An 18,868-nucleotide genomic window follows, 5' to 3' on the forward strand; every position below is an offset into this window, starting at 1 on the left:
TTTCTCCTGACAACCCCCTAGGTGCTATGGCAGGGCTTTTCACTGATGGGGAGGCTACAGCCCCTGAGGATATCAGCAAGTGGAACGTGGAGGATGTCTGCAACTTTGTGGGGGGTCTACCTGGCTGTGGAGAATATGCTCGGGTGAGATATATAGGTGTGTGTGGGGGGGGTTGCTTTTCAGTCCCCAGGACTCCCCTCACCCAAAAAGCATTTTCCTTTCTGTGGATATTTTTCCCTTCAAGTTGCACAAACCAAGCCCTGTGGGCCCTGACTGGGATGGGTCAAGGGGCAGATCTTGATCCTACCCTGCCTCCAGGTGTTCAGAGAACAAGGGATTGATGGAGAGACCTTGCCTCTGCTGACAGAAGAGCACCTACTGACCACCATGGGGCTAAAGCTGGGGCCTGCCCTCAAGATCCGGGCCCAAGTAAGTATGGCTTTTGATAATGAGGGGAAAACACAAAAACACTTCATACAGACACCCATTCAAGCTCATCTCTTTGTAGGTGGCCAAACGCCTGGGTAGAATCTTCTACATGGCTAGTTTTCCCGTAGCCCTGCCACTCCAGCCAAGCCTCCAGGGCCCTGAGCAGCTCAGCCCAGGACAGCAACCCCTGTCCCCAGCAACAACCACTTCTCCCTATGGGGGGGCCCACCCTCATGCAGGTCGTGCCTCCCCTAAACAGGAGAATGGTACTGGAACGATGGCTCTGCTCCCAGGGACCTCAGACCCCTCCCAGTCTCTTTGCTGAGCTGGCAGGTGTCCCCATACTCTGGCACCCATGTGACAGCCACAACACCCAGGGCTTTTTTTTTTTCCATTTTGGCTCTGGACAAGGGGATGGAAGGGAGAAACACCCAAGAATCTTAAAACACGTGACTCAAAAAAAGTAAGTGTCGAAATGACTGCAGAGGGTCTACAGACAAACCAAAGACAAAGGAGGTAGAAGAAGCCACGGGAGCCTCCCTCTTCCCTTCCAACTGGGACTGCTCGGTGCCCTGGTGTCAGATGACAGCCAACCTCCTGCACAGGCAGCAGCAGACTCTATAGTGCTGGTTCACTTTCCCAGGTCAGCACAGCTCTAGGTACATTCGGCTGGTTGTGTTGTAACAATAAAGCCCTGTCGTCTGTCTGCTGGCCTCCTGCTGCATACGTGTTGGCCGCTGGGACACTGCAGGAGGCCCTCAGTCCTCTTCAGAAAGCTGCAAATCCTCCAGCTCATCCTGTGGCCCCTGAGCCAGCTGCCACAACTCCCTGGGGTCCAGCCCGGCCTCTGCATCTGGGCCTTCATCTGCAGGGAGAGACCAGACTACATAAAGTCTGCTGTATCAGAAAGCCAGAGGTTACTCAATCATCACTAATTAATCACAGCACTAATTAATTTATCAGTGCCTGTAAAGCTGGCTGCCAGTACCCATCAGAACAGAGCAGCTGGCATGGCACAACAAGGGTTGTAAACCTGGCTCAAAGCCACCATCCCATGACCTCAGCCAGATGCAACTCCCAGGCCAGGTTCCTCATGGCAGAAACCACTAACCCTCTGAGTCACAATCTTCCTGGTCCTCTTCATCTTCCTGATCCTCATCCTCTTCCACACCTTTTGAAACTCTCTGGAACCCAGGCATCCCTGGAGATCAAGAGCCAAGTGCATGTAACTTACCATCAGGGACCAGCAGCAAGGCAGCCAGCTACACAGGAGAGTGGGTTAGGGCTACAGCCAAAAGTCTGGGAGACCCTTGCTTTTCCCTCAGTCTGAAAGGAGGCCCCATCTTAAACTGGAGGAAGAACACGAGGGGGGCCTCAGAAGTACTGAGGTCTACCTACCAGCCAGACATGTCTGAGGTACAAGAAAACACCGCCCCCGCCCCGCGTGTACATATATATATTCCAAAAAAAGCACTGCCAAGGTGGCACAGGCCCCACCTCTCTCTGAGAAATCTGGACTCTCCTCCTCTTCCGCACTATCCAACTCAAAGAGGTCTTTAAATTCCTTCCTGTCTTCATCCTTCCTGTCTTCCACCTTCCGCCGTTTGATCTCTGGGAAATTCAGGTCTTCCAGCTATAGGGACCAGAGAGAGTAGGGGGGGTGAACAGAGACAAGAGCTCAGCCTCTACCTCTTCTCCACCAAAACCACACAAGGACCAAGTCACTGCAGCAGGTGCCTTAGAAGGAGACAATGGTTGCCAGAATTTACCCAACCCATGTCCTATTCTTTTCTTCTTCCCTCAGGTCACCCCATCTAGTCCCACCTATCATCACTGCCCCTCACTAGACCCCTGGTTGGCCATTCTCATATTTTTCTCATTCTGCCCCACCTGCAAGTTCCTGCGCTACCAGATCTGTGTCATGCTACACATCATGAACCTGTCCACAAGTCACCCAATACCAGAGACAGGCAGGCCACAGAGTCAAAGACGGAATACACTGCTGCCCTTCTCACTGGCCCTCCTCATACTCTCAGACTGACCTGGTTGACATGCCACACCAGCCAACCAAGCCTAGATCTGCAGACAACCAATCCCCTCTGCTCAGTACTAGTAACTCACTGTACCGTCAAGACAGTCACATTGTCATACCTAACCATCCCCAGGTCTCAAACAGTAGAACACATCAAGTATTCCCTGATAGTCTCAGAAGTCATGACAACCTGCAAGCTCTGAATCCAGTGATCTTTCCACACCCAGTTCCCAGTCAAAAGCCATACCCGTTCTTTGCCACTAATCTCCAGCTGGATCTCGCGGTCCCTCAGCTTCCGCCAGTGGCTGTAGTACCTGGTGAGAGGGGTCCCCTCTTTCCGGGCCTGCTTCTCCCAAGCATCCTGGGGATTAGGGTAGTTCAGGGTCATGTCTTATCTTGGGGTAATCTCCAAATGTTGACACATCTTGACTGGTGCCCTGAGTAAACCACCCCAGCACCCAGATGCCAGTTCCCAACTGACCACTGCCAGCTTGTCAGACACACTGAAGGAGATTCGTTGGCGGCAGCTACAGATGTACTCTACATTCTCCTGCACCTTCTCCAGCAGTTGTCGGACTTGCCGGCAGTAGTTGGCCACCTTGCATTCCCGGAGGAAGGATTTCAGCTGCAAAAGGCACTCAGTTTAATGCAGCTCTCTACATACAACAGGGCTGTTCCACATCCCACAGGTGGCCCCAAGGGCCTGCTGTCATACCAGTCTCTACAAATAAGTCTAGATGGCACGCAGCCCTGTTAAGACTGTTCTTCTAGGGCTGCTTCTGCAGTGATCAAGGGGAAGCAGCTGAACAACTGTTGAGAACTCATACTCTACAAAACCTGAAACAGGTGATATTTGGCTCTTTACTGAAAAAGGAAAATAAAAACAAAAAAACCTGTGGAACTCTAGACCTCACCCTAGGATCTTGAACACAGCAGATAAAGGGATCTTGACTAACAGGTATTGACTACCAGACTACAGGAGGGACAGAAGCCACTACTACACAGTGTGACTGAGTGACTGCACACTTCTGCACAACTGTGTGTATAACTGTTGCCTGTACCTGGGCCTGAGCCAGATACAGGTTAGGTGTGTGCAGTGGCCTGTTATTAGCAGAGCTGATCCATGCTCCAGGATCAGATGAGGATAGCAATGGGCCCCTACTATGAGAAGGGCCTGGGATGGAAAGCAGCCTAGCTGAGAACAGACACTCATGGAAACCACAGAAGGAGCTTCTAAGAAGAGAGAGAAGCTCAACCCATCCCTAGGACCACCTATCTAGGAAAGCAGAGGGAGTCAGAGGATAGCCCAACTCAAGCTTCTAGTTCCCATGGGTGAATGATCTAATCCCAGGGTCATGGTTGGCTCTGAACAGTCTAGAGAGGGGCCAACATGTTCCTGAGATCCCAAGTCAATCACCCAGGCCCACCCTTACCCTCTGAATGGCTAACAACCCCTCACCAAGACCCAACTCCATAGCATCCACAAAAAAGTAGAGAGAGAATGTGTGTCTCCCTCGCCCAGTACCAGCATGGAAGCTATAAGCCAGTCAGCTCTCCTACTGGTCTCATGTGGCTGAGACCAGGACAAATATAAGGGGAAGTAAGCCCATCAAGTGACATCCAAATTAGCCATAAAGAGGACCCCAAGGGATCTAAGCAGGAGAGGAGAGCCAGGTAACAGATACAGACCTGCAAGATAGCGGGAAGTGCCAGTTCAGGAAAGGCAATGCTGTGTGCTTGGCTGTGCAGATACTCCAGGATGAGATCATACAACTGCTCCACCAGGCCATCCTAAGGCAGCAGGGCAGGGTGGGACAGGTCAGGGGATGGAACACTAACAGTGAAAGTCTTCTACCTGAAATACTCAAATCTCTATCCAGGGTAGGGATCACAAGGCAGTGCTCACTGATGGGAGAGGTGAGGACAAAGGAGCCCGTTGTCCCCAACCCAGGAGACTTTGAGCCCAAACCTGAAAACTTCAAAATGGCAGACCTCAAGCCCTCTAGTTGCCTGACATGACCCCAGTAGAGCACTGTCCTGTACCTTCTCCAAGGGCCTGGAGGCCAGACTCACCCGGTATGCCTTTTCCTGCAGATTGGCACTGGACAGCTTCAGGATCACAGAGAAGTTGATAGGCCTGGAGCTCATGCGACCTGGCCGCTTGTTGAAATCTACCTGCTGGAAAATCTGTCCACAAGATGTGTCAGTCCAGTCCTAGACCTCAGGCCTGGGCAGAGAGACTCTTTAGGACCAGGGGCCAAACACAGCACTCTTTAGACCACAGACTCCCTGCCCTCTCCAGACTGGGTTCATCTTCCAGAGCTCTGACTCTGCTTGAAAAAGCACTAAGGACCAGAACTACCTGTGCAAAGAAGGCTACCACTTAGCCTCCTTTGTGACAGTGTGGCACTGAGGCGACTGTACAGCATCATCCCAGACACTGGGGAAACAAGACAGCCAACAGGGCAATACAAAACACAGGGCTTCCCATACACTCCAAACAACACAGCCCATTTACCTGGGCCTTCTCAAGAAGAGAGGAGGAATGGGACTGTCCTGACCTAGTGACACCTTTCCAACCATCAGAAAATTCCCCAAACAGGGTAGGTGAACCAAGGAGATCAAAGCGTCAACAGAGGCCCATTATAAAAGAGAAGCCCCTAGCAGATCTGATACAACATAGCAGGGTACCTGTGACTGAGCCTGACTCCAGGAGGAGGCTCCAGTAGTGATTAATGATAGGGCCCTCTCAACACCTCCTTCCTGCCCACAAACCAAATGGCAGAAATGCCCTACATACAGAAAGCTTTGCTTTAGCCCTTGTGGCTTGCCTTCTTATGAGACCTATACCAGGTGTGGAAGGCCCTGCAGGGCTAGCTGTACCAAGTCAAGACAGGGGTCAGTATGAAGGCCCTACAGGGCAAAGAAAGAAGAGAAGAATGTTCCAGAATAGTTCAAAAGACCTGGCAAGGCTAAGGACAAAAATGCCTCAGCAGAGTGCCAAGACAGCCTGCCACAGGGAGATGGCAGTTTCCACACAATGCTCACAAACCCCTACTCCAGCTGTGAACACCTACTTACCTCAAGAATAAAGGGTAATACAGGGATGAAGATGCCAGTGCTCTCTGACAGTAGTATCAGGGCGTGTACACAATGCATTCGCAGTGGGTAAAATCGAGCAGTGGGCACCAGCCTGGTGGAGAGGTGGGAAGGGTTAGCGCTCGGTCAGGAGGCCTAATCCCAACACTAGTCTTTGTCCACCTACTGTCTGTGGTTTCTCCCCACTAACAGGCTAGGGTCTTGTTGCTCCTGCAGGGTGAGCAGCAATGGTCCCTACAAGGCAATATCACATTTCCCCAAACATAACAAAACTGCTTATGTTCCAGTCCTGGTCTAAAGAACTGCCTTCTTGCTCAGATGTAGGATACCCTTCTGTCATGCTTCTAGCAATTTCAACTTAGGGGTGGGAGCTGTTCATTCCTACTTCCCTTTTTTCCATACTCCCTGCTTTTAGGGCTTCTCCTAGAACTGCTGCATCCATGCCTAGCCAAGTCTCCACAGCTCAGGCTGGACAAAGATGCCCCCTCCTGGCCAGAGAGGCACATAGCACATTCACACAGATGCTTTGGTAGCAAATGCTTGGTCCAAAACCTCTCTACACACTGGACCTAACTAAATGCCCTTCAATACTGCACATGAGAGAATCTGGCCCAGAACACAAATGATACACCGTGTGTAGTGCTAACTACACCATTCCTTCTATAACTTCCCAGAAGCCCACTCTATCTTCCCATTCCCTTTTTCAGCGCCAAACCCAATATCATCCTGATGAACAACAGCAAGTCCCTGCCCTCCAGGACTATTTACTCTGTTCTTAACACTCACTTGATGCAGCCGATAACAACTTGTGAGAGCGGGTAGAGCAGGGGCTGCAGGGCCTCACTGGAGCTGAGGGAACTCAGAACTCGGCACCACAGGTACAGGCAGTGCACATATTGCCAGTTGTACACGGATTGGTGTGTCTCCTGGTCAGAAGGGAGTCCACCTCTAAGGCCCTGCCAGACAACTGGCAGAGCTGTTGTCTTATGCCTATCACCCACCACCCGCCCAACGCTCCCAACTAAGGTGCTGGGCTGTCTCTTTCAACAGCTAAAGCTTTCAAAGAGGTGTAAGCCCTCTGTTGGGTAGGTTTCCTGGGCCTGGACAGATGTGACCATGTACCTTCTTGCCAGTGGTCATGGCACTGCGCAGGTGGATGGCAAGTTGGCGGATATAGAGGAAGGCATGCTGGTAGGATACGCTGGGATCCAAGGCAAGGAGCTCAGTCAGTGTCCTCTGCATGAAGCTAATGAGAGGCAGGGTGCTGGGGGAGGTGAACTTGCAGTTCCTCACATACGTGATATACATTTGCTGTCAAAGAGGACCTCATCAGAGCAGAATAGAGGCCAGGAAGAGCAAAGGAAGTTATGGGCTCCCATCACTGGGTCAGGTCACCACCCCAACTTCTTGAGGAAATCATCATTTACAGACCCTGGTGCCCAGAGCCCAGCAAGGAGTACTGCCCATACAGGCTGCCTGCCATGCCCTCAGGGTGAGATTGACCCCAAGAGACAGATAAGGGGCCCATGCTACCTTCAGGATGGGGCTCAGGAAGGTATCCTTTTTGTGTCTGCAGACTTTGATGATGACCAGGAAGGCAAGCACCCGCAGGGACTCTTCACCTGTGCTCCACAGGGTCACCATCCTCTGAGGAAGGGAGAATCACTGTCTGCCCCAGACCTTCACCTGGGACCTCTCCCTGAGCTAGTCAACCATCATCACTGCTGAGAAACAGCCCTTCCCAAAACATCTGGGGAAAGCCATTAAGTACTTAAGTTAGATACTAAAACACAGAACAGAGGCTATTTCATGACTTGTGAAAGGGAGACTATGATAATTTACCTTCCTGTTGTATGCCTATCAAAACCCACTAAATCACACCATAGCTGTTGCCAAACAATCCTGAGGACAGAAGCTGCCTGAGACAGTGACCAACATAGGAAGAGGGTGCAGAGGAGCCAACTAGGGGCACGGATAAAGACACTTTCTGCCCTGGCAAGGAGAGGGACAAATAGGAGAGTCATGTGCAGCCAGTAGAATGGGCTTCTCACCTTCAGTAGCATGCGGCACTGCTTGGGAAAGGTCAGATAATAGGGAACCAAGCTGCTAACATGTTGCAGGACAGCAGCTAACACTGTAGCTTCAGCCAGACAGGCCACCAGCTGGGAAAGCAAGAGGGGACAGTGAGTCCCAAACTCACTCAAGTCTGGGGCACCCCCCCAAAAAAAGGCATTAAGGCTGGGCACGTGTGGCTCACATCTGTAACCCTAGCTACTCAGAAGGCTGAGATCTAAGGATTTCAGTTTGAAGCCAGCCCAGGGAGGAAAGCTCAAGAGACTCTTACCTCCAATTACCCACCAAAATAAAACCAAAAGTGGAGCTGAGGCTCAAGTGGTAGAACACTAGCCTTGAGCAAAAATGCTCAGGGACAGCACACAGGCTCCTAGTTCAAGCCCCAGGATTGGCACAGACACAAAAAATTATGAACCACCACACATGGCCAGGGCCCATGACTACTCCCCTACCAAAACAGTACCTGTATCACTGAGCTCAAGTATGCCTTGATGTCCACGCGGAGCTTCCCCCAGAGCGGGCTGCTGGACAAGTGCAGCATCCTGCAGGGACCAAACCCACCGCATTCATACAGTTCTGATGAGTCTGCCCAGACACAGCATGCACAACACTAGGGCATGATCTAGTGGACCATGCTACCTCAAGACCACACTCCCTGTCCTCCATGATTCATCTCTGAGACCTTGCCTTTCCATTTCCTTCTCTATCCCATTGTTAACAAGGCCCTTGCCTCCAGGCACACACATCTCCTGGAGCCACTCATGAATGGGACTCATATATACAGAGGTAGGAAAGAGAAATGGACCCAGGAAAACTCCAAGAGAAAAACCAAGTATGCTCTCAATGTCCCCAAGTAATTCTGAGCACAAAATTTCTTGTCAGGAAGGAAAAGTGGAGCCACCTTCACTGCCTAAGTGCCTCTACCAAGGGCACCTCACGCCTCAAAGTCTGTGCCCACTTCTACAAAGTAGTACTAGGAACACACCCATTCTCTCACCTGCTACTGTCCTTCTGTGCCTTTCCCAACAGCAGCTTCTGAAGGCAACCAATGAGATCTCTGATGCAAAAGGTGACCACAGCATTGAACACTGAAAGGAAGGGACACTGATATTGCTTATATAGGACACAGCAACTGAGCCCAGACCATGTCCTTTGACCCCAGCTCACCAGTGCTGTCCGTGACCTGGAACCTGCAAGTCTCAGCACCTTCCTGATCTCCTTGTGTGGTGACTACAGCTGCTCGAAATGCCTGCACAACTTCATGGAACAGCTTGGGAGTGAGATGCTCCTGAAAGAGCAAGAGATCAAGATTGCTAAGGGAGCACTGGGCTTCACAGCAGCTGGCTCCAGGAGCCTTCTTTGTGAGGAAAATGCACCCCTGCCCCACAACCTCAGATACAGGACAGAGGTGAGAGCCAGATCACAGAGGTACTTGCTGAAAACAAAAATGGAGATGTGAACTAGAGGTGTAGCTCAAGTGGTAGAGCACCATCAAGAAAGCTAAGCAAGAAGCTGGGTGCCTGTGATTCACACCTATAATCTTAACTACTTAGGAGGCTGAGATCTGAAGATTGTGGTTTGAAGCCAGCTTGGACAGAAAAATCAGTGAGACACTTATCTCCAATTAATCAGAGAAATAGCTGGAAGTGGTGCTGTGGCTCAAGTGGTAGAGTTCTAGGCCTGGAGTAAAAGGAGCTCAGGAACAGTACCCAGGCCTATAGTTCAAGCACCAGGACTGGCACCAGGACTGCTAAACAAAAATGGAATTGAAGTCCCAGTGTTGAAACACATATACACATACACACAAAGACACAAGTCTACAGGCCTCATGGATGGTCAGGAAATCTAGCTCAGGAAGTCAAAAAAGTACTAAATCACAACCACTGCAAATGATACCTAACTCTCCCTTTTCTATCCTTTTCCATGCAGAAACAAACATGAGGTGGTTAGGACACAGCTTCCACCACTTATGAAAACAAAAGTTGGCTAAGGTTTAAGTCTGTCCCCAGAAGCTCATGTGTCAGAAACCTATTGCCCAATTTCTTGCGTTGAGATTTGGAGGAGGGGCCTGTGGGAAGTCATCAGGATTAGATGAGGTCATGAGGATGAGGGGCCCCCATGATAGCACCAGCAATTTTATGAGAGACAGAACTGGGTATGGCTCAATGATAAAGCACTTGCCTAGCAACATGTGCAAGGTGTGGAGGGGGGGAAGGGAGAATGGAGATGTAAACTAATATGCTTTCTGTCTCTGCATGTAAAACATGAGACATGCACTCATGCCAGCACCAAGGCATCTTTTACTTCCCAGCCTCCCAAGAAATAGGACCCAAATAAATACCTTTTCTTCACAAATTACCTAGATTGTAACAGCTGGAAATGCACTAAAACAGATACTATACCCCCTAAGATGGAGAGAGAAGCACGAGTATGAACAGCTCTGGACTTTGATTAGGAGAGGATGCAAAGAAGTCTCCTAATTTTGGGTCACAATCTCAAAGTAAGCAAGAGCAGTCTCCTGATTTTGGGGGGGGGGGCAGAGGGAAGAGAGAACCATGGGACAGCTAGAACTAGCCCATGCTGGCTCTTACCCTTGCAGCCTGCTTCCATCTCTCCACCATGGCAAGTGTCACAGGAGCAGGTTCATTCTGCTGTAGTCTTCTAGGGACTCGGTCACCATCCTCCCCTCCATCTTCTTCTTCACTTGCTTCCTGCAGCATTAGACACAAAAGGGCCAAGCTGGCGCAGGGATCATAGCTACAGCTGCCCTACTGCACAGATCTGCTCAGGAGTCACCTCCAGTGTGTGTGGCAGAGAGTGGAATTGCTCCTCTCCTTCCTCGGAGCTGTCTGAATCACTGAAGTCCAGTAGGCTTTGGTCATTCTCTTGTAGGAACTTGTAGAACTCAGGGTCCCTGTCCTTCAGTCGAGAGAGCTGGTCCTTGTGCTCAGAAGCATGGCCTTTTTGCCGACTGAAAAAGGAAAGACCCAGGAGTTGAGGAAGGTTCCCCACATGTCCAGTTTGCTGTTCCCTCCACAGCCGTACAATGATTAGGTAGGATTCTCAGAAGGTTAAGTCTCTCTTCCAGATGGTCATACCCAGCTGCTTCAACTTAAGTATCTCAAACTCAATAGACACCCAGCTTCTGGAATATAAGGTGCTCCATTGACCTCACTCCTGTTGGAGCCTATCATTAGCTTACAGAAACAGCACTTTTAAATCTACGCAAAATACCTCTTCTTTCACCCGCAGCACAGCAACCAGTTACTACTCTTTTCCACATCACCTCAGGTCACTTCACTGCTCAAGCACTGGGCTTTTTTTTTTTTTTTCTCTTGGTGCTGGTCCTGGAGCTTTAACTCAGGACCTGCACTGTCCCTAAGCTTTGTGCTCAAGGCTAACGCCCTACTACTTGAGTCACAGCTCCACGTTTCCTGGGCGGGGGGGGGGGGGGGGAGAGTTAATTGGGGATGAGTCTCTTGGACTCTCAAGCCGGGAGCTGGCTTCCAGCAGCGATCCTCAGATTACATCAGGTGTGTGAGCGAGCCATCAGTGCCGGGCTGAAGAACTTTTTAGGCGGAGCTACGGAACATGGCCCCTCCTCAAAGGCTCCACTTCCAGGGGCTCAGCAGTTCCCGCTCACTTCCACAACCCTGCATCACTTTCCCCCACTCCTCTGGGCTGAGATGGCAACGAGCCCGCTAGCCCCTTTCCGCAGAAAGAACTTGTTCTTTGGTACTCTGCACACAGGTTTAGCCAAGACAGCACTCAGTGGTCTGGAAAACTTCCGTGCTATGCACGCCGCACGCGGGCCCGCAGGGAGTAAGGCGTCGCGAACGCGCGATGGGAGGGCCGGCGGCGCCGAGGAGGGCCCGGCAAGGCCGCGAGGCGGGAAACACCGCTTACCTGGACAGAGGGTCTGCGCTGGGCCGGCTGCAGCTCGGGGTCGCTCTGCGGCCGCGCGCCTCCCGCGCGGCCGCCTCCGGGGCAGCCTCCGGCTCCGACTCGGACCCCGAATCAAAGCCCGAAGCCAGGAACTCATCCACCGTCAATTCCGCCAGGCGCCTGTGGGTCATGTCAACTGGTCAAAGCCGCCCTCGGCCCGCCTCGCCCACCGAGGAATGCGGAGAACCTCGGGGAACCCGACGGCCCCCGGACCCAACTCACCTCCGTCGACTCGGAGCCGCAGCCATGACGCCCGGCCACCGCGTGAGCCGCACTTCCGGCCCCAGAATACCGTGCGCCACACTTCCTCAGGCAGGCCCCGCCCCGTCCCGCCCCGCCCCGCGGGTCGCTGTAGGGTTCTCGGACTTGAGCGCCAAAGGCTGGAGGCGGGAGGGCGCATTCGCATACTCGTTGAAGCCTATTAGGTTAAGGCTAAATTCAGCTGCTGTAGGCGAATGCTGCCAGTGGTCTTCTCCCTTAAATGCAGTTGTAAAGGTTCCTGTTTGAAGAACACAAAGTCGGGACAACCCTTCAGCCATGACCACAGCCCATCTGTGCTAATGTCAAACGCTAGACAGTGTGAGATAGCAGGGCCTTCTATACAAAGAACACTCACAGGGCTGGGAATACAGCCTAGTGGTAAAGTGCTCGTCTCGTATACCTGAAGCCCTGGGTTCGATTCCTCAGCACCACACATCACATATAGAAAACGGCCAGAGGTGGCGCTGTGGCTCAAGTGGCAGAGTGCTAGCCTTGAGCACAAAGAAGCCAGGGACAGTGCTCAGGCCCTGAGTCCAAGGCCCAGGACTGGCCGAAACAAAACAAAACAACAACAGAAGGGTGAGCGTGCTTCGCTCAAGTCTGTAACCAGACTCATAGTGGAGGTGTCACCTAAATGGTAGAGCACGGGAACACACTCGCCCCACCCAGGGAGCTCAGAACAGAGCTCTGTGTGTTGTCTCCCGGGACACTCTAGGGCATGTGGCAGCGTCCTTCACCTTCCCTACCTGGAAACGCGCCCCGACACATCTGCTCCCTCACCCGTGTCAGAGTGGAGGATGGAGGGCAGAAGTCTATGAGGGTCAGAAGCCTGGACCAGCCGGGATTCCAGAACTGGAGCCCGGCCCAGGACTGGCACGCAGGGGCTCACATTGGGGGAGCGCGGGGGAGGGGAGACGGGAGGTGTCTCCCAGGAAGAGGAAGCGGGCAGGCCCGGTGCGGCTACGCTCCTTGGCTTCCGTCTAATCGCGGAGTCCCCGAAGGAGGGCGGGCGGCGCCGACAAACAGCGGCTGCAGCGGAGGGCTCACAGCAGAAGGGCAGCTGCCGCCGCGCCGAGCGCAGCCCTCCGCGTCTCGTCCACGGCGGGTCCGGCAGCCGAGCTCATGCAGCCCCGTGGCGAGCGCCCGGCCGGGAGGACGCAGAGCCCAGAGCACGGCAGCCCCGGGCCCGGGCCGGAAGCGCCGCCACCGCCGCCACAGCCGCCGGCGTGAGTGGGGCGGCAGACGTCGGGACGGCGGGAGGGAAGGCGTCCCGCAGGCCGCCGCGCGCAGTCCAAGCGTCCCTCCTCCCCCCAGGGCTTGGACGCGGCGGCCTCCCCCGGGCGTTTGCGACCCGCGCTTTCTCTGGAAGCCCCGACGCTCCGGCCGCCCTGGAGCCCATCCGGAATGGGACGGGAGGAGCCGCTCGGGGAGGAGGGGGCGGGCAAGGTCAACTTCACTGAGGAATAGTATTGGCCAATTTTCCTCCAGCCCCTCTTGCTGCTTAGCGCTGACACCCTGAACCCCCTGGGGAGTGAGGACGGGAGCCCACTTCTCATGGGGACCAAGGAAGGGAGTGTGGAGCCCAGGAACGGTGGTGGGCAGAAAATGCCTGCACAGGACCAAGGCATCAGGCCCCTGACCGCCGAGCCGTTTGAGAGTAAAGTCCGGTCTGGCTTTAGGGAGGGTCCCCTGGACTAGAAGGAAGCTCTGAAACCTGGAGGGGAGGGGTGAGTGGCATGGTGGCCCTTGAATGGCTGCTGGTCTGGACTGCTGAGGATGGACCTGCTGACTGCCCTGCTGACTGCCCGGCTGAGCTTGGAGTTCTTAAGGGTGGGTGAGTGGCTCCTAACAAGGCAATCCTGACCTTGCCCTGCATGCCTGCAGCCCTGAGGCAGAGCGTGCTCGGCCCAGGCAGGCCAGGCCTGCAGCCCCCATGGAAGGTGCAATGCAGCTGCTGAGCCGAGAGGGCCACAGTGTGGCTCACAACTCCAAGCGGCATTATCATGATGCCTTCGTGGTCATGAGCCGCATGCGACAGCGTGGCCTCCTCTGTGACATCGTCCTGCACGTGGCTGCTAAGGAGATCCGAGCGCACAAGGTGGTGCTGGCCTCCTGCAGCCCCTACTTCCACGCCATGTTCACAAGCAAGTACCATAGTCTGGGCAACACTTGGGGGCTTTCTCCAGGTCTCCCAGGGCAAGCACCAGCCTGACTCCCTGTCCCTACAGATGAGATGAGTGAGAGCCGCCAGACACACGTGACGCTGCATGACATTGACCCTCAGGCTTTGGACCAGCTGGTGCAGTTTGCATACACAGCTGAGATTGTGGTGGGCGAGGGCAATGTGCAGGTGAGGTGCCCTCACCCCTAGGCCTATCTTCTATTCCTACTTACTCTATGCTTCCCTGTCCCGCCTGCATCATCCCATCTTCATGCCCACAGACCCTGCTCCCAGCTGCTAGCCTTCTGCAGCTGAATGGTGTTCGTGATGCCTGCTGCAAGTTCTTGCTGAGTCAGCTTGATCCCTCCAATTGCCTGGGCATCCGTGGCTTTGCAGACACACATTCATGCGGTGACCTGCTCAAGGCAGCACACAGGTATGTGCTGCAGCACTTCGTGGACGTGGCCAAGACAGAGGAGTTCATGCTGTTGCCACTGAAGCAGGTAACATGCCAGCCAAGGCCCTGCCACATCACCAACCCATACCCCAGCAACCCGTGCCTTGCAACCTTCATCCCCAGCTCAAACCTATGACCCATAACCAACCCATCCTCTGATAGCCTTAACCTTGTCCCTGTCTTCTAACTCTGCCCAAGCCTTTATCATAACTCCTGTCCTTACTATGTTTCCTCCCATGATCCCCTAATTCCATGGTCCAAGATCACTCAGAACCTTGGCCCTGCCCATACCAGCCAACCACCAACCAGATCTATGGATGCTGACTTTGTTTGGCTTCCGCCATGTAGGAATACTGAAGCCAACTCCCTACCCCGTCAGACTCTCCCTCCCAGGTACCTTCAGAGTTCCCTAGTCCTACAGAACCTTCACCCTCAGATCTCAGATCAATGCCCTCAATCCCCAGGTGCTGGAACTGGTTTCTAGTGACAGCCTGAATGTGCCTTCTGAGGAGGATGTCTACCGTGCAGTCCTAAGCTGGGTCAAACATGATGTAGACACACGAAGGCAGCATGTCCCAAGGGTGAGGCCATGCCCTGGAACCCTCATTGTGTCCGGGCGGGGAAACAGATGGTTAAGGCCTAGGCATGCCTATGGAGTCCCTAGCCTCTCCTACTCAGGGACTCCAAGGAAGCAGTGTAGGTACTTTGTCTCAAGAACCCAATGGACAGCTGGTATGGGTACCTGAGCAGGTTCTCAGGCCTGGGGCAAGTGTGCCAGAGAGTCTTTCCTGACCTTCCCATCCCCCTCAGCTGATGAAGTGTGTTCGGCTGCCCCTGCTAAGCCGTGACTTCTTGCTGGGCCATGTGGATGCTGAGAGCCTGGTGAGGCATCACCCTGATTGCAAGGACCTGCTCATTGAGGCTCTCAAGTTCCACCTGCTTCCTGAGCAGAGAGGCATCCTGGGCACCAACCGCACTCGGCCTCGGCGCTGTGAAGGTGCTGGCCCTGTGCTATTTGCAGTCGGTATGCCAGATCCCTTCCCAGTCCCCACCCTGGACGTTCCTTCTACCCCTATTGACAGCCTACCACACTAGTCAGGTGTTGTCCTGCTTCCATTCAGGGGCTATTCAAGGACCCTGTGGGTTGTGATTCACCAGTTTTGACCCAATCCTATCTCTTCCTGTCCCTATAGCTCTTATACCTTACACTCAAGCTATGCTAGAGCCTCTTCCCCACTACTTCCTTGGGCCTCTCCTACCCTGCCACCCCTTCTCCCCAGGAGGTGGGAGCCTCTTTGCCATCCATGGGGACTGTGAAGCATATGATACTCGCACTGACCGCTGGCATGTGGTGGCCTCCATGTCCACACGCCGGGCCCGTGTAGGAGTTGCTGCTGTTGGAAACCGGTTATATGCTGTGGGCGGGTAAGCATGAAGTCTGGGCTTGGGTCAGGGTCTTGGTGTGTGCTTGCCAGCCAGCCTTGACTAGTAGTGGGCCCCTCTCGTAGCTATGATGGAACCTCGGACCTGGCTACTGTGGAGTCGTATGACCCTGTGACCAACACGTGGCAGCCGGAGGTGTCCATGGGCACAAGGCGAAGCTGCCTGGGTGTAGCTGCCCTGCACGGGCTTCTGTACGCGGCTGGTGGCTACGATGGGGCCTCTTGCCTCAACAGGTAGTAGCTGGGTCAAGGCCCCATTGGCCTTGCAGGGTTGGTTCAGCAATAGGAGGTGAGGCTGTATCATGACCACTAAGTCATACCCTAAAGGAGAAATAGAGAGGGGTCCAACATGACCCAGACCACAGCAACAGCGAGGCCTGGGTTCCATACCACCTCATTTTCTCTTTAGGGTCCTCCCTTCAGTTCTAGGTCTGGGCCCATGGGGACACTTGCCCATGATACTCCTCTGGGCAGTCAGTAGTCTGCCTACCTGGCAGGACTTTGGGGTCATGGTCTTTGTGGTAACCACCACGGGATTTCAGCCATTCCACTGGGAAGGGCAGGTCCAGGGGCAAGACCACCTTATTGTCCTGGCTGATGGTCAGCAGCAGTCTGATGCCCACAGTGCTGAACGATATGACCCATTGACGGGAACATGGACATCCATCGCTGCCATGAGCACCCGGAGGCGATACGTGCGTGTGGCCACACTTGGTGGGTGACTGGGCCTGCTTCCTGGTGCCTGCTCTCCCCATCCCCAGCCCTTATAGCCAGCAGGAGCATTATGGGTACATTGCCTCTCTGCAGATGGGAACCTGTATGCTGTGGGTGGTTACGACAGCTCATCACACCTGGCCACCGTGGAGAAGTATGAGCCCCAGGTGCATAACGCACCCCATCATCATTACCCCTGCAGGGGTGTCACCCCATCCTGTGGTTCCCTGTATCCCCTAAGGAGTTTCCCCTGAGTATCTCATCCTGTCCCTTAGTCACTCACCCCGGAGTAGGGTCTGTATTGTGGCAGGGGCAGGAGGCTCATCTATGTTGGGTCAGCTTCCAGCCCATCCCCTTGCTGCCACAGGTGAATTCATGGACTCCGGTCGCCTCCATGCTGAGCCGTCGCAGCTCAGCAGGTGTGGCTGTGCTGGAGGGCGCCCTGTATGTGGCCGGGGGCAATGATGGCACCAGCTGCCTGAACTCCGTGGAGAGATACAGCCCTAAGGCTGGTGCCTGGGAGAGCGTGGCACCCATGAACATACGCAGGTCTGCATGCCTAGCATGGGCAGTGGGCAGTTACATCTCCACCACAGGTTGTCCTGTAGACTAGCTTCAGGAGTTGTGCATGAACCTTGGCAGCAGGTCTTTTGATTCCTTCTGCCCTACCATCCTAGTCCAACCCCTGTGGCTCTTCTTTCAACCTACCCCTATAGCTTTCCTTGACCCTGACCCAACCCTAGGTCCTCTCAGCCCCACCTCCAACCAGGGCTCTCATCCTCTGCTCCCTTAGCTCCTACTAGCACTTACCCTAGCCCACCCATCTCCAGGAGCACACATGACCTGGTGGCCATGGATGGTTGGCTGTATGCTGTTGGGGGCAACGACGGCAGCTCCAGCCTTAACTCCATTGAGAAGTACAACCCAAGGACCAACAAGTGGGTGGCTGCGTCCTGCATGTTCACGAGGCGCAGTAGTGTGGGAGTGGCGGTGCTAGAGCTGCTAAACTTCCCACCACCATCCTCACCTACGCTGTCAGTGTCCTCCACTAGCCTCTGACCTGGGTGAAGACTGCACAGAGGCCCACAGCCTCCCACATGCCTTAAGCCTTGTGAGGTGCCCCAATGCCTCACTCTCCTTGGCTGTATGTTGGGGGATAATGATGGCCCCCACCAGGGACTTTCTGTACCACGTGTCCATGTGTCTGCCTCATTTCTCTGTTTGTTTATGTTTGTACCATTTATCTACTCGCTTATTTATTATTTATGGATTATTTATGACAGATAAGCAGTACTGCAGCTACCAGTTTATGTGTTTACTCTCAAGAGTCGCCCCTCTGCAGGGGACCAAGCAGCCCTCTAGAATGTCTTCCCACTACCTGGGAGCAGTGGGAAATGATGGGGGTAGATTCTTCAGGAATGGTCATTGGGCCATTTGAGCAATGCAGTCAGCGGGTGGATGCAGAGTAACAGCCTGGTTAGCAAAACAGGAATGGGGATTGGGACTTCTTAAGAAGATACAAATCCCTAGTCAGCACTTTGCACACTGTACTTATCCGACCCAGCTAGGCAGTGTCCTAGGAAGGGCAGAAAGCAGATTTTATGTGGATCTGGATAAAGCTTTATGTCTTTTCTGGATCTTGTATGGAGCTGGGCACACACAATGCACTCAGACCCTACACAGCAATATGAGCCAACTTGAAAATAAACCTGTTTCCTGGGCTCCATGGCCTGAGGCTGAGTGTCCATCTCTGGTCCGTTCAGTCCCTGCTGTGCGTGGGGCTGTAGCACAGCCTCGGGTACTATCTGGATAACCAGGGTAAGGGCCTGTAGGTGAGTAATTAACCCGGTTCAGATGCTGCATTGATCTTGGGGGGCTGCAAGGCAGAACTTTGGCATCCAGGTGGGGCAGGATTTCTGGTGTCGTGGACCAGCAAAGATTTGACTATCAGCCTGGTCCTGAGGTTCCTGATAATCCCGGGCTCTGATTATGAACTGAGCACTTAGAAGACATGTAGCTGCCTTCCTACATTTAGTTAAACCCTGGGACCCTAGCCTGGGCTGGTGGGTGGGGGGGAGGGGTCTCACTTCTCTTTCTGGATGTTACAAACTCCTTCAGTGGCTACAAGTGAGCACTTGCCCCTGACAGTCACTAATGACTCAAACTGTATGCTCAGGTAGGGGGAAGGGGAGGAAGTTACTGGAATGAGAGTCCCCGAGTTCAAACTGCAGGGCCCAGGCACCCCAGCCTGACCA

General features: G+C 53.7%; 3 protein-coding genes and 1 long non-coding RNA gene across 9 annotated transcripts in view; 2 read left to right on the forward strand and 2 right to left on the reverse strand.

Moving 5' to 3' along the window:
• Window positions 1-606, reverse strand: part of LOC125354444 — a 21,068-nt gene extending 20,462 nt beyond the window's left edge. The window contains exon 1 of the long non-coding RNA XR_007211490.1: window positions 479-606. This is a non-coding gene — a long non-coding RNA (uncharacterized LOC125354444). The remainder of the gene's footprint in view (window positions 1-478) is intronic.
• The window catches only part of Samd11 (sterile alpha motif domain containing 11), a 17,370-nt gene extending 16,235 nt beyond the window's left edge, over window positions 1-1,135 (forward strand). The window contains exons 12-14 of the mRNA XM_048350011.1: window positions 22-143; window positions 319-429; window positions 509-1,135. Coding sequence (XP_048205968.1) covers window positions 22-143; window positions 319-429; window positions 509-754 — 479 coding nt within the window. The 3' untranslated portion in view covers window positions 755-1,135. The remainder of the gene's footprint in view (window positions 1-21; window positions 144-318; window positions 430-508) is intronic.
• The window catches only part of Klhl17 (kelch like family member 17), a 19,463-nt gene extending 1,786 nt beyond the window's left edge, over window positions 1-17,677 (forward strand). Inside the window, exons 1-12 of one of the 5 annotated variants that reach the window (XM_048350028.1) lie at window positions 12,835-13,065; window positions 13,724-13,983; window positions 14,068-14,189; window positions 14,282-14,503; window positions 14,922-15,038; window positions 15,268-15,481; window positions 15,738-15,882; window positions 15,966-16,133; window positions 16,525-16,613; window positions 16,707-16,780; window positions 16,981-17,162; window positions 17,444-17,677. In XM_048350028.1, coding sequence (XP_048205985.1) covers window positions 12,962-13,065; window positions 13,724-13,983; window positions 14,068-14,189; window positions 14,282-14,503; window positions 14,922-15,038; window positions 15,268-15,481; window positions 15,738-15,882; window positions 15,966-16,133; window positions 16,525-16,613; window positions 16,707-16,780; window positions 16,981-17,162; window positions 17,444-17,672 — 1,926 coding nt within the window. In that variant the 5' untranslated portion in view covers window positions 12,835-12,961 and the 3' untranslated portion in view covers window positions 17,673-17,677. Of the gene's footprint in view, window positions 1-12,834; window positions 13,066-13,153; window positions 13,984-14,067; window positions 14,190-14,281; window positions 14,504-14,921; window positions 15,039-15,267; window positions 15,482-15,737; window positions 15,883-15,965; window positions 16,134-16,524; window positions 16,614-16,706; window positions 16,781-16,980; window positions 17,163-17,443 lie in introns of those variants that run through there. The other 4 variants (XM_048350029.1, XM_048350030.1, XM_048350031.1 and 1 more) reach the window with 4 other exon arrangements.
• On the reverse strand, window positions 880-11,947 carry Noc2l (NOC2 like nucleolar associated transcriptional repressor). 2 transcript variants are annotated; one of them, XM_048350018.1, is made up of 19 exons: window positions 11,801-11,947; window positions 11,540-11,698; window positions 10,430-10,604; window positions 10,225-10,344; window positions 8,801-8,921; window positions 8,638-8,721; window positions 8,097-8,179; window positions 7,612-7,722; window positions 7,094-7,207; window positions 6,683-6,871; window positions 6,347-6,486; window positions 5,543-5,654; window positions 4,535-4,648; window positions 4,151-4,252; window positions 2,943-3,086; window positions 2,709-2,822; window positions 1,927-2,062; window positions 1,541-1,630; window positions 880-1,294 (listed from the first exon to the last, which is right to left on the reverse strand). In XM_048350018.1, the coding sequence occupies exons 1-19, from the start codon at window positions 11,824-11,826 to the stop codon at window positions 1,188-1,190; spliced, it is 2,241 nt and encodes a 746-aa protein (XP_048205975.1). In that variant the 5' UTR covers window positions 11,827-11,947; the 3' UTR covers window positions 880-1,187. The 2 variants fall into 2 exon arrangements, with proteins under 2 accessions (XP_048205975.1, XP_048205974.1); XM_048350017.1 differs by having other exon boundaries at window positions 8,097-8,175; window positions 8,631-8,721.
• Window positions 17,678-18,868: the final 1,191 nt, after the last annotated feature.

The sequence above is a fragment of the Perognathus longimembris genome, chromosome 7 (genome assembly GCF_023159225.1).
Source record: "Perognathus longimembris pacificus isolate PPM17 chromosome 7, ASM2315922v1, whole genome shotgun sequence".
Taxonomy (NCBI): Eukaryota; Metazoa; Chordata; class Mammalia; order Rodentia; family Heteromyidae; genus Perognathus; species Perognathus longimembris.